General features: G+C 39.3%; 1 protein-coding gene across 3 annotated transcripts in view; it reads left to right on the top strand.

The window, feature by feature from the left end:
• LOC110042037 (uncharacterized) overlaps positions 1–23,250 on the top strand; it is a 100,959-nt gene that overhangs the window by 41,200 nt on the left and 36,509 nt on the right. For all 3 annotated transcript variants that reach the window (XM_089293676.1, XM_089293677.1, XM_089293678.1), the window contains 21 exons: positions 89–214; positions 1,229–1,426; positions 4,368–4,798; positions 5,405–5,670; positions 6,281–6,652; positions 7,513–7,695; positions 8,268–8,440; positions 8,878–8,970; positions 9,227–9,424; positions 9,904–10,026; positions 11,083–11,265; positions 12,949–13,143; positions 13,706–13,857; positions 14,384–14,552; positions 14,770–14,904; positions 15,509–15,661; positions 17,713–18,059; positions 18,820–18,985; positions 19,691–20,024; positions 21,103–22,302; positions 22,755–23,140. In XM_089293676.1, coding sequence (XP_089149802.1) covers positions 89–214; positions 1,229–1,426; positions 4,368–4,798; positions 5,405–5,670; positions 6,281–6,652; positions 7,513–7,695; positions 8,268–8,440; positions 8,878–8,970; positions 9,227–9,424; positions 9,904–10,026; positions 11,083–11,265; positions 12,949–13,143; positions 13,706–13,857; positions 14,384–14,552; positions 14,770–14,904; positions 15,509–15,661; positions 17,713–18,059; positions 18,820–18,985; positions 19,691–20,024; positions 21,103–22,302; positions 22,755–23,140 — 5,583 coding nt within the window. The remainder of the gene's footprint in view (positions 1–88; positions 215–1,228; positions 1,427–4,367; positions 4,799–5,404; positions 5,671–6,280; positions 6,653–7,512; positions 7,696–8,267; positions 8,441–8,877; positions 8,971–9,226; positions 9,425–9,903; positions 10,027–11,082; positions 11,266–12,948; positions 13,144–13,705; positions 13,858–14,383; positions 14,553–14,769; positions 14,905–15,508; positions 15,662–17,712; positions 18,060–18,819; positions 18,986–19,690; positions 20,025–21,102; positions 22,303–22,754; positions 23,141–23,250) is intronic.

A 23,250-nucleotide genomic window follows, 5' to 3' on the forward strand; every position in this document is an offset into this window, starting at 1 on the left:
ACTTTGGAAGGAGTTACGACATCTGTAGTTCAGACCCAACATATTCTTGTCGTCATTTGTCTTACTGTCTGTTTTTCTCTTTGTTTAGGGCACCTATTCAATCGGAAGGCAGATAGATTGCACTCCTTGTCCAGCGGGCCACGCTTGCCCAAAAACAGACTCCAATGATACTGTGACTTGTCTACCAGGAACATACGCAGTTGGATCACAAACAGTATGTTGTCACCCTGCTAATCCACACACCCACAACAATGTTTCAAAGCACTTGTGCTAGCTAAGTGTATAACCCATAAATGTAATAAAACCATAAAATGTAATACCAACCATAAATGTAATAAGAATTAACCATAAATGTAATAGCTTTAAACCACTGTTCCAGGAAGTGGGCGAGCGAGGGAAAAACAAGTGGAAATAAGGCGTCTTCATTCACCCCCGACTATCCGAGAGCCTGGAACAGGCTACCCTGTACAAAATAAGAGAATGGCAGGGTTTGTGACCCCTTGACTCAGAGGTGATAGGCAGTTTATTACATTTATGGTTAAGCCGTATTACAGTTATGGTTGTTCGGTTTATTATATTTATGGTCAAATTTTTGCTACATTTATGGTTGGTGGATTTATTACATTTATGGTTAAGCTGTATTACAGTTATGGTTGTTCAGTTAATCACGTTTATGATCAAATTTTATTTCATTTATGGTTAGTGGAGTTATCACTTTATTTTGTGGCCATATAATAATAATACACTTTATTTTGTAGCCATATAATAAGAAAAGGTAATGATGGTCATCGTCTAACTTAGGGGTATACATGTTTAAATCAAGGATTCTGGTCTCACTTAAGGTGTTCAGGATGAAATGCCATTATTTTTAGCTGTCAAAGAGTCTTTTACGGCACACTCAAAGATGCTGTTATTTCCATTATTTGGGACGATTACCATTACTATTGCTCTGTTGAGTCCAGTCTACTAGTATAGGCTCCTTACCTGATCAGCATCTTGTAATCAATCCTATTCCATTTTAAGTGGTGTCTTTTAGGAGTCAAAGAAAGCTCGAGCCACACCCAGATTAGTCTCCTTTAGGGGTTTAATTCAAATTTTCTGATGAGCAACCCTGTCCTTTTCATATAGGAGTCCTCCCAGGACATGTACCCTAAGCCAGATCTGTACTTACCCTCACAAAATGTTCTGAGACTTCAACTATATTTTAGTCAAACTTGTTTCTTTGTAGTCTTGTACATGGTGTCCACCAGGGTTTCATTGTCCAAGTACCTCATCAAGTCAAGAGATAGAGTGTTTAGATGGAACATACAGTAAAGGAGGCCAGCAGAACTGTACTGAGTGTCCAGCTGGATATGCATGTCCTTCCAAAACAGATGACTTTCGAATACAGTGCTCAGCAGGCTACTACACTCTCGGTTTGGCTCAGGTTTGTCCCACTCTAAATCCCTTTGTTAAAATTATTTAAGAAATGGAAAACATGCCTTTGTTTCTATCAAGTTTTAGTATAACTCTGCTAGGGTTCTATCACAAATACTGCTCTCTGATTAGCTACACTACTCACTATCTATTTTGTGAAAGATAGTGAGTAGCGTAGCAGTGTGCGCTTGTTAACAAAATGACGGCCGCTTCTTGGCATTTTTGAAGTGTCTGTGAATAGGATTTAGATAAAGTTTTGAACGACCAGTAGATCTATACTAAAACAATAAGATTATTCGCTCTCGATTTCTATGTGTGATATTTGACTCAGGCGAGTGTTTCCACAGCACTTTCAAGTTCTCACAAACTTCTACAAGTGTTTCTATAACTCAGTAGAAACAGGAAGAACATGTTTTCTACTTCCGTGACCAAAAAAAGAAAACAATTTGTTTACTTTGATCATCAGAATTTAAATTCTCTTTGCTCACGCCATCATTATGTCGACAGCTTGTGCTAGTTCTGTGTTTCTATTGAGTTACATAAACATGATTTTAACGCATGTATTTTCTTTGGGCTATTTTCTAAATACTATTATTTTGTGAAAACATGGTGGAAAATGTTCACAAAGTAGTCATTGTAGCTTGAAGAGGGATACCTGTCCTTGTTGAAGGCAAATGTTGTAACAATCATAAATCATAAAAAAAAAAACAAAGAGAAAATTAAGGAAACTTAAAATTATTGGTATTCTTGTTGTTTTAAAATTAATATATTAACCTGTTTAGCAACCAGGTGTGAACATGGGCAGCAAGTCCAGGGCTAAGTGGCTATCAAATGTGATTGTCCATGCATCCAATTTTTAAAGTTTGGGTGTGTATTTTTATTATGTTCCCCGGGAGTGAGCTGTTTTACAGACATGTTTTTGCAACTAATCTTAATTTTTTTTTATGGCTAAGTAAAAATAATTTAGTGTCAACCAATGTATGTAAAGTGTAAACATTTGTCTAACATATCTGTCAACTTAACAAAGTTTGGTATTCAATCACAACAAGTTTTGATGCCCACCCTATTTCGCACTTTTGTACCTTGATATCTTCATGTGTCTTGGTTTTGTTCAACATTGTAATTAAGCATGGACTGCTTTTAATATACTGCATTTACTTTTTATTACTTACAAATAACATTTGATGAATATTGTAATGTAACTCTATAAGCTTTTAGGTGTTTGTTGCTCCTTTACAGCTTATTTAGCATAGAAGTAAAATGTCATTTGTGCTTACTTATGAAATGTAAGAAACAAACAACATAATAATGTAAACAGCTTCACGTTAAACTAATGCTTTTTAAATTGAACTTTATATTTTGCTAGCAGGGAGGTGGGAGATTAAATGGTAGCTCATTGCCTCCTCCTAAATCTGGTGTGAGTATAAACAGCAGTAAAAGTAAAAACATTCAATAATATTAATAAATAAAAAGTAACAGGTAATAAAATAACTATGAATAACCCTCAAACTTCTTTTATCAAAACATTGTTTTGAAACAGATCTATCTTTATTATATAAACACCAGTGAAACACCAGGAGTTTTCCTTTTACAAAAAAATCATATCTTCATCGCATGCAGTGAAGATACTATTTTTATCTTTCACAATGTGAAGATATCATTCCTTTTTGATGACATTTTTCCTTTGCCCCTTTAACTACACTTAAATTTGTTGATGTATGATCGAAACATCTTTGGATCTTCTTCGGTTGTCTTCGCAATCTTTGGTAATCTTCGGAAAATGTTCAGAAGCGTTCATCTGGCCTTCGGAACTATTTTGGAAAATCTTCAGAAATCTTCGAAAAGTGGTCAGAAATCATCAGAAAATCGTCAAAACGTTGTCATTAGTATGTTTATATAATAAATAGAATATTACATGCCTACTTATGGATACGAATTTTATCTTCTCATGTTCAACTCAGTATCTCACTCATGATCTGCGCTCACTCGTGAGATATTGAGTTGAACATGAGATATAAAATTCGTATCCACAAGCAGGCATGTAATATCCTATATAATTATATATTATAGCTTTAAATTGCAATTTTAGGACGACAAGTGACAGTCATCTAAAGCTTAACATAGTTCCAAGTTCCTTTAAGTAGTCGCTTTTACATGTATATACTAATTCTGATTTAGGGGTCACACACTATAAACAATTCTCTATTGCATGTTTCTATGAAACCTAAAACAAAAACACACAATTACGCTTGTCATAACAGATAGGACACTGTGGACGTTTATTTCAATTAAAAACTAAAACTTGCCAATATAGCTGGATGTGCATTCAGATTTGGTTCTTACAAAAAGACTGCAAACTTTGTTCGAGCCACACAGTTACTTTAACTAAGTGATTAATACTTAAGACAATTCAGTGATATGGTTTGTATTCATGAATGTAGAACTGGAATAGACCATGGGCTCCTGGCCATGGCCAAGACATGGCCAAGCCCTAACAATAATATTAATTTTAATCACATAATTATTCAACATTTTGTATTATTTCCACCACTGAAAGTAAAATTACTTTTTTAAGGTTTGGTAAAGTATTATTCCATGGTTGGTACTATTTAAACAAAACTGTCCTGCAGCCCTTCAACTGACAAGGCTATAATGCAAGAAATAATAAGCTCCAGCTTAAAATAACTTTATTTAAATCTTTTATTAAAATTTAAGAAAATTGACTTGGTCAGTGAAATGTGTTTATGAAAATTCATTCCTGACAGTGTTGCACCAGACAGAGGGAGTATAAATGTATAATATCTGGAGATCAGACAGTAAAAAAAAAAATGACATTAAATCATTCAATTTTTACATGCCCTGTGACACAGGCTGTGTCCGAGAGATCCATGAGCATGTTTTCTACACAAGCTGTCAATTATTGTAACTTACCATGCTTGTTTTCTTGTTAGGCTTGTACACAATGTCCAGCTGGATCCTTCTGTCCAAACATTACAAGCTCACCCATTGAATGCCCCGATGGGTCTTACAGCTTGGGTTTTGCAACCAGCTGCATAGAATGCCCAGCTGGACATTACTGTGGTACCACCAGGAAAGATGCAGTGCCATTACCATGTGCTGCTGGTACCTACAGCAACTTATCAGCCACTGTCTGCTCCAACTGTAAAGCAGGCTATGCCTGTAAAGGATCTGACACATCTCCAACACCACCATCAGGGTTATGTTCATTGGGTTACTATTGTCCTGATGGCTTGCGAGAGGTTGCCTGCCCAGCTGGTACATATGGTAATGTCACTGGTGCCCCAAGTGAAGCTGCAGGATGTCCGCCTTGTCCTGCTGGTTATTACTGCCCAGCAGGGACCAGAGGTTATCCAACCCACAGGTCTGTGTAAAGGATTGCTTTTATTATTGTGGGGCTGCACAATTCCTTCTTTTGAGAACTTATTTTATTTTATTATCCAGCTAGTTTTAAACTTCAAAGAACAGAGATCTGAATATGAGAATCAAATCCCAATGAATTTCACAACCATCGACAAATAGCTGATCAAAATGATAACCCATGTGCATATACCCATACCCAATGCATATATTTATTGGAGAATCAGGAAGACTGATGAATTCTAGACTCTTTAACCGGAAGGCAAATATTTGATGGCAGTTTGAAAACTTGCAAAACTACCTGTACAAGGATTTGGAAAACCACTGGAGCATGACTAGAGGGCAAAACATTTTCTTCCCTTACAAATCCTTCTAATTTCTAACACCCATAGCAATTTGTCCTTAAAGTGTATAAACCTGAAAATTGGCATGTGAGCTTAGTTTTAAAATAATGTTTTTTTCTATTTCTGATACCATTATGTATTGCCAATGACTAAATCAGTGTGTTTTTGAAAAGCACTTCATGTGACCAACTGTTGTTAAAGGCCTATAGCAGAATGTCAGTGACAACATTCATGTTATCATTACAACATTTACTTTGTGCGTGTAGGTTGAAGTGTCCACCTGGTCATTGGTGTGAGGAAGGCACAAGATCACAATTTGAACATCCTTGTCCAGCCGGCACATTTAACAAGGAGATAGGACTTGAACGACAAGACCAGTGCCTCGATTGCTTACCAGGGTACTATTGTCCTGCTGGTGATCAGTATGGTGATCAACTGTGTCCAGGAGGTCATTATTGTCCATTCAAAACAGGAGCCGCTGAAACTAACTCCTGCTCTGCCGGGACGTACACTGAAGAACAAGGAGCACAAGGTAGGGAATAGTGCTAGATTCTGGTTATTAGTGAGAAAATTGTGGTACACATATATGAGTATCATATCCTGAGCCCAGGTGGAAGACTTTTGTATAAAAAGGACAGGGGTGCTAGTCCTACCTTCTAGGGGTTAAAAAGGTAGTTTTGAAACCTCCTAGGGTGTTCATCATAACAAGATCCACAGCCGGAGCTTTCACAGTACCTTTTATAGTATTGAGCTGAAAAAACTTGTGACAGGAGATAAGTGTTGGTACCACCTAGGGGTTAAAAATATTTTAAGTAACACTCACAAAACAGGATCTTGGTACCTGTTAGGGGTTCTTTTTATAATGGAGCCCCCTCCCCCTTGGGATCCTGATCAAGCTTCCTTACATGTCCAGCAGACAGGTGATGGAATAAAGAAAGCCACGAGTTGGGGGTTACCTTTTTTATCTACTACCTAATTCTCAGAAAACATTTAAAAGAAGTTTGTATGACTTCATTGCTATGAGTTAACTAAATTGAAGGAGTAGCAGTTGTTAATCTGAAGTAACAGGATCCCTCAAGAAGTCACTGGAAATATCAATATAGTCACGGTATTCCTAATCTTCTTGGTAATGCACTTTCTAGGCCAGTTGGACTGCAAGGATTGTCCACCAGGCTATTACTGTCCATCAGGAGCTCTTGAACCTGTGGCCTGTCCAAAGGGTACATATAACCCCATATCTCTTAGGGGATCATTGGGAGAGTGCCGCTCATGTATCTCAGGCATGGCTTGCCCTCGGCCTGGTCTTACTTGGCCACCAGTGAAGTGCGATGCAGGTTATTATTGTCCTGCTGGGTCATCACTACCAAATGAGACCATCCATGCTTGTCCAGCAGGGACATACACTGACTACCATAACTTGACTCATGCTAGAGAATGCACTGACTGTCCAGGAAGACAGTCATGTGAGGCAGGGACTGGAGGAATACAAAAGCCACCTCAGGAATGTGCTAAAGGTATACATTGTAAATTCCTGATTTCCTTTCTTTCAAATTAAGTCGTTCCTGACCAACAATTGTAATTTCTTTCTTGTATACAGTATTTGGCAAGAGTCCAGGGGGAGGGGATACTTTACAAAGTTCTATATTGGGAGGCTCTGCCCCGAAGTCCAACCTCATACCCCTTTGTCTACCATTTTGACAGAATAGGTACCCCTTTCATATACCTTTAATTTCATACTTTCATAACTGGCTCATACTATGAATAAACTGCCAAAGGGAGTATTCTTATCTGTAGTGCCTAGTAATTGAAATGATACAGCCATAAGGTGTGTTTGTTCAAAATAAATTATTTTAACCAAAGGCCCTTTGAAATAACAAAGTGACAGATTTCCCCACCCTTTCATATACCTGAGCCTGAAAAGAGTTACCCCTTTTGGGCAGAGCCTCCCCATATAGGCCATTATAGGAAGTACCCCCTCCCCCCGGGGAGAGGGGGTGGGGCAAGAGTCTCTTTGCTACACAGTACAAGGACACTCAGTAGACTTAAACCACAACCTCCTGATCTGTGCTGCAGTGTTTATTTATACAATACACCTGTCTTCCACAAGCTCAGGTTGAAGTCAGGGTCATTGCTTCAGATGTAATTTTACTATAAGCTGTAAGAAGTAGTACCAAATTTAGTCAATGCAGGGGATATAAGCAGGGTCTTAGACAGGACAACTGACTGATTGGCCTATTAGCCAGGCAAATATGGCTGTGTCTGCTTGTTAGCCTTAGTGGATATTTATATATCTAGCTAATAGTATAAGATAAGAATTTACACCTTTCGATTATATTTTTGTTACAAAAAGTTGTGACGTATTATGATTTTGTAGGTCATTACTGTCCCAGGGGGACCATGAGTCCTACACAGTTCCCATGTGTAGAAGGATCTTGGACAAACCTCACAAACTTGATTTCACAAGAAGAGTGCTACATATGTCCAAAGGGCTATTTCTGTCTCCGAGGTGTCTCCACACCATCTGGTCTGTGTTTCACAGGACATTACTGCCCACGAGGTATGTTCAGAATTCAAAAATTCACCAATCTGCATACTTGTCGTTGGGTTCTTTAGCAATACCCTTTCTAGAACCAAAGCAGCTTTCATTTAATCACAATAACATAGATCGACGTCTTCACTATCGGCTACAACACTTTATTAAGCATTGCAGAAAAGGGTTTTTCAGCATCAATATTAAAATACAAAAAAATAAATAACAGAGATAACTAGAAAAACTATGTACAATTACAATTACAATGACTGTATAACTATGTACAAATTAACTCATTAATTAAATGTTTCTTTTAAACTTAAGGATCAAATCCTCCTTTAGATTTTTCCATATTTTTACACCATGAAAATAAAAGGCGTGCTGGCTAAAAGCAATTCTACAAGATGGAAGGCTGCCCCTATGTCTTGTTTGTTTGTTGTAGGTAGTAGACTGGGTACAAAATTTGTCTAGTTGCCGTTCTAGTATAGTTATAGTAGTCTGGCCATGGATTCCTACATCTGTTAGTTAAGCTATGCAGCAAATTTTCCCTTAATAGAGGTTATCAGGTTCTTTTAATGTTGGTTTTGCTTGTCTAAAAGGTACCAAACGAGGCACTGAATTTCCCTGTCCTGCTGGCACATACAACAACAGAACAGGTCTGGAACGAAAAGAAGACTGCATACCCTGTACAACTGGTCACTATTGTCCACAGGGCACAACAAATCCAATAGAATGCCCGCGAGGTACTTTCAATGACGAGCTTTCAGCTAAGGTACGAAACACAACTCCCACATGTCTTGTAAATACATGAAACATTACCTTGAGGTTTAAGAGTTACTTTGTGAAAAGAATCAAGTTTTGCACTTGAATCAAACATTAAATAGTGTAATCACTGATGTGTCTGACTGTGTTGTAATGTTGAACAAGGATATTTTTCCTTTAGTAGAAGAGATACTTCATTCTCTTTAAAAATGCAAGGTAATTTATCTTGCCTTCTGCCATGTACAAATGCCTTTAATCTTTAAGTGCATGTGTTGCAGCTATCATCCTAAGAAAATCAAACCTTGATGTAATTGTCTATTACATCATCTAGTGCTAAAGTGACGATACTGTAGTTTTACTACCAACCTATCTGAAGAAACATCGTGACTATCTTGAGCTTAGTAGAACATGCTGTTTACAACATCGTGTATTTCAATTTTTTTGCAGAACCTTGATGGCTGTAAGCAATGTGTTGCTGGGTACTATTGCCCCAGTTTGGCAAACTTCGAGCTCCTTGCTTGTGAACTGGCAAATTACTCGGTAATGTGTATCTTCAGCTTTGAATTTAACATAGTCATATAATCTTTATACTTTGAAAACAAGAAAAATCCCAGCATTTGATCAATATAATTTGTGTAATAAAACATAGTTCTCTGCCAAAAAAAAGTCTGTATGCTTTGATCAACAAAATACAATTGATTTTCACATGCTCTTTCTTAGGATTGCACATTTTTCTTTAGACAAACTAGGGAGGTGAAGAAAGATTTATTGTATTACTTTTTGCTTACTTTCACAGGGTCCTGGTGCCTCTGAATGCACAACATGTGAGGCAGGGCACTATTGTGACAGTAGAACAACGAGCAAGGCAGAGATGATAGGTACTAAAATTTGCCCAGCTGGAACACACTGCCCACCAGGCACTCTGGAAAAACCAGACTTGCACGATAGTACTTATGCCTGTTGGAAAGGTCACTACTGCCTAAGGGGTGATGAGGTACAGCTTGTTGGTTGTCATAAGCCTCTAACCAGTCTTAATGAAATGTTCTGACAATCGTATAATCTTAGGGAACATTTCCTAGACAAAGCAAAAATGCAGTTGGCGATACTGTTGTCAGAATGTTTTCTTTTTTTTGTACAGCCAATATTATTTGAATCTATCCAGGTAACCTTTAGTGTTAATGCATGGATCCTCCATCACTGCATCATGTCTGTTATGCCCTGCCAATGGCCTTTTGAGATGCTTTGTCAAATGTACAGCGGCTTACAGAATATTACAGAATGGAACATGCCAAATGTGACTAGTTCATTGATCATGAGTCATCACTTGAAACACACTCAGGCAAAAAAAATGTCATACACAAAGAGTAATGAAAGGGCATTTTGTTGTGTGATTAATTTGTTTTTTATTTGTTTGTTGAAAGGTTTGGACATGTGGTCAATTGGTATTTAACTAGACAACTTTCTTTCCAACAGAATGCTTATCCTATCAAATGCCCAAATGGAACCTTCAACCCTCACGAAGGTCGGAAGCATGTCAGTGAATGTGTTAAATGCACAGAAGGCTTCTATTGTGAGCCAGAAGGCTTGGAAAAAGAGGTGAATTCCTTGTTTTTTTGTAACAGACATGGTATTCATTACCTTCTAGAGGTGTAGAAGTACTTTGCTGACATCATTTACTTAAACCATAGTTAGTGGAGGGGTCCCCTCCACTAACTATGCTTAAACAGATGATCAAAATACTGAGCTTTAAATGGTTTGTCTTATTTGTTTACTGGGCACAACGTGACCCAATTAATTTTGTGTTTAAGTTTAAGAGGACTTGACACTGTAATGGATAGTTTAAGATTCTCAGTATTTATTTGCTCAAGGTTATTGAAATAGTTATTTGAACTCTGATCCAATGATAGTGACTTAGTCTTTGAGGTAAATAAATTTACTACAGTGGAATCCCGATTTTTCAAACTTCCAAGGGAAACGAAAATTGGTTCGAAAAATCGGAGATTTCGAGAAATTGGGAGTAAAATTACAGTGTTCGACTAAGGAGGGGAAACGACTTTTGTTTCGAGTTATCGGGAGGTTCGAAAAATTGAGAGTTCAAGAAATCGGGATTCTACTGTATATGAACAGAATACAAAATTTTAACTAAACGTAATACAGGTTTAACTCACCCTCAAAAAGTGCCACTGTAATGCCTATAACTGTAGATGTGTAACATACTAATGAGTATCAGAAGACTTAATATGTTTAACGTTAAGGTTAGAGAAGCAGCCTGGTTGTGTAGGGGATCCCTTTCATGGATGACTAAAGAAATTGTCATCTATTGTTACTGTACGGTAAAGGTAAAGTCTGCATGTAAGCCAAGTGGTCCATCAGGCTGGCACTTACCTTTGGTTTCTGTAGCATGAAGCAACTAGGAGTATTTCTACTCCCCCCTTGATTCGATGCTAGTCGATCGCAGGGTTACTCCCAGCATTAAATTCACTAGTACCCATTTATACACCTGGGTGGAGTGAGGCACCATGAGAGTAAAGTGTCTTGTCCACAACAGTGTCCCTGGCTAGGGCTTGAACCCAGACTGCTCAATCCAGAGTTCAGCGTACTAACCATGTGGCCACCACGCGTCCCAAAACTGTAACATATTTCTTTTTTCAGGCTGATGTTTGCCCTCCTGGGTACTTTTGTCCGGAGGGAACAGGATACAGATTTTCCCAGCCATGTCCAGTGGGATTTTACAGAAAACTGTCTGCTGCAGTTTCTGTACAGGATTGCAGTGTTTGCTTCTCTGGTCACTTCTGTGATGTCCCTGGCCTGGAAGATCCTGAAACATGTCCAGAAGTAAGTCAAGATAACTTGAATAACTAAGTGCTACTTTGTATGCAGCCCGGCTTTGTCATTATCGCTATGCCTCCGACATTGTTTCCTTAAAACCTGCTGGAACGGTCTGTTGACTGGATCGATCGATCAATTTATCACTGCAAAAATGTGGGAGGAGGTTGACCTCCATATCCAAGCCAGATGCTCATGTATAAAACACTTGACAATTAATAAAAAATTACAATGAACTAATGTGAGTACATATGAATTAAATATGGTGAAATCTGCAGTGTCCGCTTAATACAGGGTGTCTGCTCTAAACAGGTCCTGATATACAGTTGAACCCCACTAATGAAAAATAATTCGAAATAGCAGGAGTTTGAAGTAGCTGATAGTAAATGACTGAAGAAAAAATCCAAGGAAAATGGTTTTGAGTTCGAAATAACGGGGAATTTGAAATAACAGAGTTCAAATTACCTGGGTCCGACTGTATTGTGCAACAATAGTGAATTATTAAACCTTTTGTAACACAGTGCAACACAGTGCAAGATCAAAGACTGCTCATATCACAGTGTTCAGTCAGTCAAAGCATCAATCTGGAATAATCTGCTTAGCTTTAAAAGGACATTTCTGAACAATGTTAAAGGACTCTGAGCTGAGCTGAGCTTTCAGAAGCAAAAAGCCTTTAAAGTGTCCGCTTATTACAGGCATAGTTAGTAGCTATGTTACAGGTTTTGTGTAACAAAATGGCTTAATATCGGTGTCTGCTGAATGCAAGTTTATTTTATAGTAAATGTGGGAAGGAAATTTAGGGACTAGATCGAGGGTGTCTGTTACGAAAAATTGTCTAAGTCAATTTCTAGAACAATCTAGTACCGGACGTCATTCAGCCGTGACCAATTTGTATAAGAACATTCCAGAACATTCTAATCCTTATGTAATTACTCAGATTAGAAACTGTGTCAAACTACTTAATTTAGCTTGTAATAGAAGTTTCTAGAACTTTAAACCTCATGTATATTAGAGCGAGCATTTCTTCTGTGAGAGAGATTGATTCAAATTTGAAGAAGCTTAGTGCTGTAAATTCGCGAAGTTACCTTACGGAAATAAATTAGTTTGTTGCTGTTACCAGCAATCCTGAGTTCTGTCTGGAAACAACCCTGCTCTTCAACGATACTCGTAACAGTGTCCACTTAATATGGGGTCTACTTAAGACAGGTTTTACTCTATAGAATATATTGAAAATATTGAAATATAAATATCAGTGAAATATACATACTAAATGCTTTGCCCATGAACGGTTGTAGAAAAAAAAGTGAGTAGACATACATCTCCAGTTAATATTAGAAACTATTAATGATACCACCCCAAAAATTAAGAATGCGAGGTTAAAATTCATGTGAAGTCTGCATGCGAACCAAGTGGCCCATCAGGCCGGAGCTTATCCCGGTTTCTGTAGCATGAAGCGACTAGGAGTATTTCTACTCCCCCATGGATGGGATGCTAGTCCATCGCAGGGTTACCCCCAGCATTAAGTTTGCCGGTACCCATTTATACACCTGGGTGGAGAGAGGCATTGTGAGAGTAAAGTGTCTTGCCCAAGAACACAACACAATGTCCCCGGCCAGGACTCAAACCCGGACTGCTCGATCCGGAGACATACAAGTTGTCAGTGTGTAATGAATAATTTTTTTGCAATCCCAGGGCTTCTTTTGCCCCACTGGTACTACTATTCCTCAGCCATGCCCATGTGGTTACTATGGTAACTCGTCTGGTGTGAAAAGAAGTGAAGAGTGTGCACCATGCCCCGCAGGTGAGTACTGCGCTGGTTATGGTCTGAAAGAGCCTACCGGACCTTGTGATGCTGGATTCTACTGCAGTGGAAGAGCCTGCACCTCTGTGAGTATTAAAACTGGACTAGCTTGGGTTGTGTTAAATTTAAAAATTAGCAATTATTCCATGCATGCGTTGTATATGAGATGGTACGTTCCCAACGAGATGCGGAGTGCCAAGTTGGCTGTAACCATCTCATATCCAACAAGCACCATTAGTAGATTTGTTTCATTAAAAATGCCCCCCCACAATTACGCAAATACTTACCATATTTGTGGAGCATGGTATAATGGCTCATAAACCATGATGGCTAAGCCAGTGAAAACTCTTCCAGTGCATTATTCAATGATCCAGTTTTTAATAATATTGTTTAGTTTGGTACGTTACTGCACCTAAGTTAATTTTTCTTTTTCTGTCACCTTCATTTACAACGCGCTACCTTGGTATTAATTTGAATAATTTGTTATAAAATTATTGAGGAACCTAAGTGGATTTATCATTTTGCTAGGTTTATAGTTGCTAGGTAAAGAACCTTGCAAAACAAAAAAGACATTCTATGTAGATTTACTGTGATTCAAATACTGTACTCTCCCTGTTGTTAGAACTTATTTCTTTTTTTTTCTCAAAGGCCCCCCCTGAAGGAAGCCCAACAGGAGGTCTTTGTCCCAAAGGGGGCTACTGTCCACAAGGTGCAAAAACTCCAGAGCCCTGCCCTGTGGGGAAATACAGTGGAACCAAAGGAAACAAAGAACCAGATGACTGTGTCACATGTGACCCTGGGTATGTTATGTTATTGACACTATGCACTACCAAAGAGTAACAGCATTAATTACCATAAGATTGGCAGTACTGCATGTGTTTGCCAGCATACTCGACAGATTTTGTTGTTTTTTTCCTCATTAACAGACAGCTTTGCACGTAGAAGGCACCATGCTAGACACAAATTGACTGTAATCATTTAAAGAGCTTGTGAAACTTAGTAATTGGTGAATTGTTTAGCTCTTTGGGTGTAATAGTCGAGGAGAAATAGGCTTTCAAAACCTACAAAATTTCTGGGTGCTGAAAGTGTTAATGAGCTCATACATTCTTTGTAAAAGTTTGAGTTTTCAAACCAGTGTCACACAAAAAGTATTCAATACTTCTGGCATAAATTCCTTGGGACAGTTGATCATACTATTCCATTTCCATATTCAGAACTAATGTTTTTGTAGCTCCATCAGAAACTGTATTGCTTATACTAATGAGGCAAATATTTTAAACAAAGATTTTCCTATATGAGTTAGCTTAAGTGCATTGTCTCATTCAGATATTACTGTGCTGGAGACACCAACCCTGAACCCACAGGTCCATGTTCACCAGGACATTACTGCAAAGGAGGAGCATCTGTACCAACCCAGTTTGTCACGGAAAAGGGCCACTTCTCAGGAGAGGCTGCTGTTTTTCCACAACCGTGTCCAGTTGGAACTTATCAAGAGGTACCTACCACCATCTTGAGTAGAGTTTAACATGCCCACTTGTTTGAGTGTTCTTCTCAAGGGATTTTTCCCCAGTCAGTAGTGTCTGTGTACTCTAATGAGACCATTTCAACCACAAAGCAGGATGAAAAACCATTGTTTGGGTGTTGCTCCAATAAGTATAATTTTTGTAATGGATGACTCTGAACAAAGAACATGTTTTTTTTCTTCTTTGCAGACTGATCGAGCAGAGCGTTGTACAAATTGTACAGAGAAAAACTTCTGTGATAGAATGGGACTTGATTTTCCAACGCCGTGTATAACAGGGCACTACTGTCCTCCAAACAGCATCAAGCCAACTGCTTGTCCACCGGTGAGTATAATGATTGTTCATTGCTACTGCTGTAAGCGAAAAGGGTGAATGACAATGTGCTGAACAATTTGGCATAATCCTTGCTTTCTTTGTCTTGTTGTGCCCAGATTCGCAATTATCCAATCAGGAGCCATGTCTACTGTCCTGATATCCTGCGATATCAAGTCACTGACCTGATATGGCTCTGATATCATGGTCACTTGGCCAAATTTGAGTATGACCAAAGTTGTTGAGTAACTTTGGTGGCTGCCTTTGTTGTTTACACCGTGTCATACACACGAGGTTGCTTTTATTTGAAAGTTTATGACACTTGTCCTTTTGCTGGTATTTTTTGTTTTATTTTTCTTGAGTTCTTCAGGTGAATGCACACATTGATATGTTATTGCCAGTTTATGGACTGGCAATAACAGCAAACAGTCCCTTCTCAATCGCTTCCTGTATGTACAGGGTATAGCAGTTAGTCAAAATATGCTTAGATATAATTTTATAATAGTTATTTGTTACTATTTAATTTTTCAAGAGGTTTTTCACTGATTTCATCTGATGGCATACAGGTGTTTTTGGTCATAGATCTGTACAGCTAACATGAGGTTATTTTTCCCAGGGAACTTACAACCCAAACGGTGCAACGGCCACAATTGCATCTTGCATACCCTGTGATGCAGGATCGTACTGTAGACAACCTGGCTTGAACGCTACTGAAGGAAAATGCTCTGCAGGGTATTACTGTATAGAGGGTTCTCCAAGCCCAACTCCAGTAAGTTAACTTCACAGTTTAGCACATGCTTTTTTAAACAGACTTGAAGATAAGATACCATGTGGCATGAAATTTTTGCAGGTTTTAATTTTTGCGATATTTTTCACAATCTGCAAAAATAATTCCCGCAAAAAAATTTACTCCACTGCGAAAATAATACTTACAATCATCTCATGAAAAATCTTGGTGCCATTTATTTAAAACGTCTTTTTTGTTCAGAAACAAAATTTGAGGCCTATGCATGAAGTGGTAGCATAGTTTTTACTGATTCATTGCTGGGCCAATCAACCACAATAAGGCAAGATGTCATTGCAATAGATTGACACTGATTACCATTTTTCATATTTCTGCACGTTGTTTCACTTGTCGATTGCATGTAGTTTAAGCAATTGGAAAGAAGAAGCCTGAAAAAAATCAGGGCTTCAATGGGAATCGAACCCGTGACCTCTGCGATACCAGTGCAATGCTCTACCAACTGAGCTATGAAGCCACACATTGGGAGCGAGGCCAATTGCTTAAATTGGAATTGCTTAAATTGGAAAATTTACTGCGATGATCATTCTTCACTTTCATCTACAACCGCTGTTCAAATATGAATTATTTCATATATACTTCACATAGCCTGGTAAGTTAAGTTTTCTAATTTTGTTTCTAAAAGTAGTTAGATAGGGCATCTCTTATAGAGCGTTTTCACATGACGTCACGGCAGCCATGTTGGTGTACCATACCAATCCTGTGGGAGTTCAACTCTTTCCTTATGTAAACACTTCCTTTCATTTCAATAAATTTGCATGGCTGCTGGCCACATGAGTGAAAACGCTCTTATATCTTCACTTAGTTTAGACCATTATAAAGGCCTCGCATATCCTCGTACACTCTGCTGATGCCTCGCCGTCTCCCAATAGTACCGGTTCATTGCCCTGCCGACGGACTCGATGCCAGACGTGCAAGCACATAACTTCTCAGACTTTTCTACAAGGCCCAAAGAGCGCACATAACATCCGTGACCACTTCACCTGTCAGTCTGAGAATGTTGTGTATTGCATTTCTTGTCGTCGCTGCAATTGCCTGTACATCGGAGAGACTGGAAGGCGACTACGGGAACGTTTCAGCGAGCACCTCCGCAGCATTCGAAACCGATCGCACAGGTTTCCCGTAGCTGAACATTTCAACTTTGCCTCCCACTCTCTGGATGACCTCATGGTCTGTGGCTTGAAACAGTGCTCTGGCAGTAACATCAGCTGCAAGCAGCATGAAATGAAATTAATCTTCAAGCTGGGCACGCTTAGAGCGAACGGACTAAACATTGACTTTAATTTTTTGTGACTGTGGGGCACGTATCACACATACGCGCGCTAAAACAATGGTTTTCCTATTTGTTTACTGTGTACTTCATGCGCGCCCTAACCGTGTATGCCTACGCGTACAGTTTTTGTATAGCGTGGCTCACAGGAATCATTCCACCTACTGAAGAAGGGCTAAGCCCGAAACGTTTAGACTAGAAGAAAAAATTTGACACTTTTAGAGCCTTTTGAGCATTATTTCTAATTGTCAGATTGAATGTTTGCCATAAGATATGGTATTGAAATGTGGTTTCACAAAATCGCCATTCCTATCAAGTGCATAGAATCTTTACGGACGAATAGGGCGCAGATGTTGTCTGGTACAAGACTGTTGTTGACCTTATACATGAGCACTGTGGGATTGTTTGGTTTACTGTTTGTAGCCCTGGTGATTTGCAATGGTCATTAGAAAATCATTAGAAATCCGAAGGTCAGACGAATGTTTGCGAACACTTTCCACACATTTTCTGAACATTTTCCGAAGATTGCCGGAGATCACCAAAGAAGATCCGAAGATGTTTCGATCATGCACCAACAAATTTAAGTGTAGGTAAAGGGACAAAAGAAAAATGTTATCAAAAATGATATCTTCAAATGTGAGAATATCATATCTTCACATGTGATGATATCATATCGTTTTTATCAATTTGATACCACTCGGTATTTCGCTGGTGTTTATATAATGAAGACATTTATTTTTGTTTTCAGAACAATGGCTCCCTTTCAAACATTACATATGGAGGCATTTGCCTGCCTGGCTACTATTGTCCGGTAGGCACAGAAAGACCACATGAATTTCCCTGTCCAAATGGAACGTACAGTGACACACCCGGTCTTGAGAGAGAGGAGCAGTGCATTCCATGCGATCCTGGGAGATCATGCACAGGGGAAGGTCTGACAGCACCTAATGGAGTTTGCCGTCCTGGGTGGTACTGTGTTGGCAGGGCTACCACACCCATGCCTCTTGATGGTGTCACTGGTAACATATGCCCTGCTGGTTATGAGTGTCCAAATGGGACAGACACCTTCATTGATTGTAAACCTAGAACTTACAGGTATCTACACAGTTTTCAGTTTGTGGATTTGAATTGAAAAAATGATTTTTTTTTGTAGTTTGTTTTTTTTCTAAATTCTGCTGAAACTATATTACAATTCCATACCTAAAGGTAAGTTAACTACAGTAAACTACTACAATACACTACTTGCCTAAGAACACAATTACAATGCACACTTACAATACAATACCTACAATAGCTTACCTACAATATGCTAATTATAATGAACTACTTACAATACATTACAAAGTTACATTAAACTAATTACGGTACACATGTAATACTTAAGAGTGTTACATTACCTACAATGAACTACTGACAGTACAAGCCTTACAAAAAATCTAATTAAAATCTTGCGACAAACTAATTTCAAAGTCTGCTTACTTTACAGCGCATCAAAATGAAAGTATAATTTAAAATAATTAGTGTCAAAGTTAAGCAATTTAATAGGACAAACAGCTGTCTGTGCCACTGCTACTGCCACCTCAAAAATGTAGTTTGCCTAAAATTGCACTTGTTCTGCAAAACTGTACTTCCATTACAATGGCCACCCCAAACTTTCAGTTTTTAACAATTGTGGATTTGAATTGAAAAGGATGAAAATGGCAATCCCAATTGACCCACGAGGGGTGCTTGTCTTCTCCAAGTTGTCGCAAGCATATTTTCACCTGACTACACCTACTAAATAGAACTCAAATTTAAAACTGAATTTGGCAAAGCATTCATTAATTTCTCTTTTGTTGTTGTTTCCCTTCTTCAGCAATGTTACTGGTCTCGCTGCATGCTTGATTTGCCCAGAGCGTTTCTACTGTGAGGGTGCAGAAGGAGACAGCAAGACACCCATTCCTTGTCCTAGAGGCCGTTATTGCCCTGCTGGTACTGGAAAATCGCCAGAAAAATGCCCAGCAGGAACATACAATCCACAGGTGAGTTTTATCAACTCCCTCGGAGATTTTATCAATGGCAAAATAAAGTTTCAACATTGTCTTGGTGTCATTATGTGTATAAGAGATTTTGACGATGCTGGAATAATTATTTTAATCCCCATTTCTATCGCTTTTTACTGTTACCCACCAACATTACAATGTTAGAATTTCGGTCATGAGAATCAGGTATATACCTTGTTCCAAATTTAATGCTATTAACCAGTTCTTGTATGGATCTACATTTGGTTTTTGACTTGACATTTTTTTTCTTTAAACTAGAATACCCAATTTTTTATCTCCGTATGGGTCTAATGATGGTATTAATTGTCCCTAATTGTTAAAGGCCTATTACACAAAACCCCCAAACAACTAAGTTTCACGACTCAAAATAGTTGCTTAAAGTAGCCTAATCATGGTATTTGGCAATGTACAAGGTTACATTTAAACTGAAGGAAACCTGAAAATAGTAGTTTACTAAGAGAGAAATAACACCAAAGAGATAATAATAAACCATACCGAAACAACGATGGTTAAGGATGGGGAAGATTAACATTGATAACAAATGATGAACTTTCACAAATTTAGGCAAAACTTTTTAAGATGGGCGACACATGATCTATCTCCTTTAAGAATCTGTTTGAAGCTATAAATGCCCACAATGCTGCTAGTCATTCCCAGAATTCACGAACCTTGTAATTCTTTTAGCTGGGCCTTGCTCGTGAAGATGAATGTCAGCCCTGTCCTGCTGGGAAGTTCTGTGGTGGAGCAGCAGTTGAATCATTTCCAAGTAACATTTCTGGAAACTGTGACCCTGGATACTTCTGTTTGCTGGGTGTGAACACACCACGCCCCAGTCGGAATTTCACAGGAGTGGGTGGTGTTTGTCCTCCTGGTGCTTATTGTCCTGAGGGAACCTCAGATCCCATTGGCTGTCCCAGTGGCACATTTTCAAATGTGACTCTGTTAGAGAGTGCTAGCAACTGTACACTTTGTTCTGATGGCCACTACTGTGAGGAAACCAACCTCACTGAAGCAACAGGTGAGATAGCAGTGTTTTGTGTCTGTATAGAATGGCAGGTGCACAGTATGTCGAGCTCATTAAAGGACAGTGATGAACCAAAAGTCTTTAATAACACTCACTTTCTCTTAATGTAATGAAGACCAATGAATAGTTGTCACCATGAGTAGTTTCAACTAAGAAAGATCAGTTTCGTAAACACCAGAAATGTGTAGTGTGATCTTGTTGAGGATTGCTCTTTCAAAGATGTTTCGAAGTTAGAGTCATGCGCAACCGAACTAATTACTTGGTAGTGTTACTATTTGACTGCTGCTAGTCAGGTTATCATACTGTGAGTATCTGATTAGTATGGGTACTCAAATGGTGACAAATGAAATTATGCGTTTAGTCAAAATAGGTCACTTTACAGTTGTCTGCTCGGTGACCTGGCCTTTGAATGGCAGCGAGGCTTGAGTTGACCTTGTTTTGATACAGACCTCACTGCTTTTGGCATGTAAATACACCTAGTTAGCATAAGAACAGCGTGATTTACACAACAAAAGCAGTGAGGTCTGTATCAAAACAAGGTCACCTCCAGCCTCGCTGCCATTCAAAGACCAGGTCACTGAGCAGACAACTGTAAAATGGTCTATTCCTGAGCCTTTAGGCAAGGAAAATTTTTAGAATTGTGACAAAAGGTAAGTGAAATTATTACACTTACAGTCGTGGGTGTTTGACTTGTTTATGGCATCAAGAAATTTCGCGCCAAACTTTGCCATGGCAGTTTCGTAAATTCTCATGTGAAATTGCATAAAAAAATGCTGATATTTTGCACCAAAATTAAGGAGTAATTTTTAACATATCAAATAATTGGGCTTTTGTTGCGATGTTATTTTTTGTTAAGACTCTAAAAGATGATTGGTCACTGGGTTTGTTGAGGTTGTGAATAGGTTTTCATGAGCTGGAGAGTACATTGTCAGAAGTTTTAGAGGTGTTTTCTGATGTTTTGACTTACAACAATGATAAATGCTTTCGCTTGCTGTTAGCAAATAATATAAGTCGTACCATGGTAAGATTACTCAGCTCTCCGTGTGTAAACGTTTGTTTTTTTGTTGCATAGGCAAATGTGCCCCAGGCTTCTATTGTAGGAGAGGCTCCGATACAGCAACACCTGCCAATGTGTCAGCCATTGGAGGACCTTGTCCAAAGGGCCACTTTTGTGAACTTGGCACTGCATTCCCACTGGGTTGTAGAAGAGGAACGTACAATCCTAACGAAGGAGAGGCTGCTTGCTTTATGTGCCCTGCTGGATATTTTTGTCCCGAGAATTCCACTGACTTCAACCCCTACCCCTGCCCCACAGGTCATTTTTGCCCAAATGGGACAGAGTATGCAACACAGCATCCATGCCCTAAAGGTTACTTTAATGGGGCGACAAAGGGTGTAAGTTTAGCAAACTGTAATGCCTGTCCCGGTGGAAAGTACTGTAATGAATCAGGACTCCCAGCACCTACTGGACTATGCGCACCAGGGTATTTCTGTGTCAATGCTGCCTTTACAGACAGACCTTTAGATTATGACAACTTTACATCTGGTGACTGTCTTTGCCCAGCAAACTCTACTGGAGGAGAGTGTCAGGAGGGATTTTTCTGTCCTGAAGGATCCCATGAACCCACTCCCTGTACTGGGGGATATTTCTGTGAAGGTAAAGGGAAGGCTACTGTCACTGCACAGTGTGACCCTGGCTGGTTTTGTACCAGTGGTGCTCAGGTCTCTCAGCCATCTGATGGGATCACTGGAGACATTTGTCCACAGGGAAAGTATTGTCCAAGGGGTACTGAAGTTCCTAAGCTCTGCCCCCAGGGAACATTTTCAAATAACACTGGGAACAGTCATGAAACAAATTGTGCTAACTGCACTGAGGGATCGTATTGTGAAACCAAAGGATTAACAAAACCAACTGCGCTTTGTTCTGCAAAGTTCTACTGTCCTCCTGGCGAACGTTTGGACAAGCAGAATTCATGCACCAAGGGACATTTCTGTGAAGAAGGCAGTCCAGCTCCTGTCAAGTGTCCCTCAGGAACTTACCAGGATGAAATTCAACAGGACTCTTGTAAACTTTGCCCTGCTGGTTATTTCTGTGACAGTAGCAACGATCTTAGCGATTTCTCAAGCTATAACTGTCCAAATGGGTTTTATTGTCCCAATGGAACAAGATATGCCACTGAGTTTGGCTGTCCAAATGGAACACATGGTAATGGTACCAACCTTTTCCATCCTGATCAGTGTGTCAAGTGCCCACCTGGAAAATTCTGTTATGGTAAGGGTGGATATTAATTTCTAGAACTAGCATAAAATAATGGTAGCTTATGTGTTTGTGTCAAAGTGAAAGTTCTCTTTTATAAACACTTAGTTAATTTTTGAATTGGTCCTTCATATTGTTCTTTATATGGCCCTTCTTTGTTTTGGGTGATTCTCTCTGGCTGGCCAATTTTTAGACCATCCCCCTTTATTTCCACCCTCATGCCTCTTTGTTTACTGGTCCTTGATCTTCCACTTGTCTCTTGTCTTCTTTTCCTGTCCCTTCCTTGAGCTCACATCACCAAAGTTCAGAACTTCAATTGGTTCTCGAAATTGTTATCTCAGTCAGCAGTAAGAGGATGCCACTGGCATTACAACCAGGAATTCTTAGAGCCTTACGTTTTTAAAGCCAAACACCAAAACCCAGGGCCTCATGAACAAATGTGAACTTGAGTTTCCTTGTCATTGCAGGTGCATCCCCCACTTTCACCGGAGACTGTCAGGAAGGATACCATTGCAGACTTGGTTCTTTCACTCCTACACCTACTGATGGATTCACTGGAGAGGAATGCCCGGAAGGACATTATTGTGTCAGCGGCACTCCTGCACCGGAAAGTTGTCCACCTGGAACATTTGCGAACGCATCAGGACTAAGGAGTATTCAGGAATGTACAAACTGTACACCAGGCCTCTTCTGTAATGGAACGGCTCTCACAGCTCCTAGTGGAGACTGCTGGCCACGGTATTATTGTAGCGGGAAGGCAGAACATCCAGCACCACAAGATGGCGTCACTGGAGGGAATTGCACTCCAGGGCATTTTTGTCCTGGGAGGACACCAAATCCTATCCCATGCGTGGTAAGTGAAGAGGATGATTTCAATAGACATTTCAATGGTTTCTGGTGCCATCTTCTTTTTTGGGGTAAGGGTCAAACCCAGAAATTACAGTAAATGCATAGGGAGAATCG

The sequence above is a fragment of the Orbicella faveolata genome, unplaced genomic scaffold (genome assembly GCF_042242905.1).
Source record: "Orbicella faveolata isolate gen_17 unplaced genomic scaffold, um_ofav_v1 contig_25, whole genome shotgun sequence".
Lineage (NCBI taxonomy): Eukaryota > Metazoa > Cnidaria > Anthozoa > Scleractinia > Merulinidae > Orbicella > Orbicella faveolata.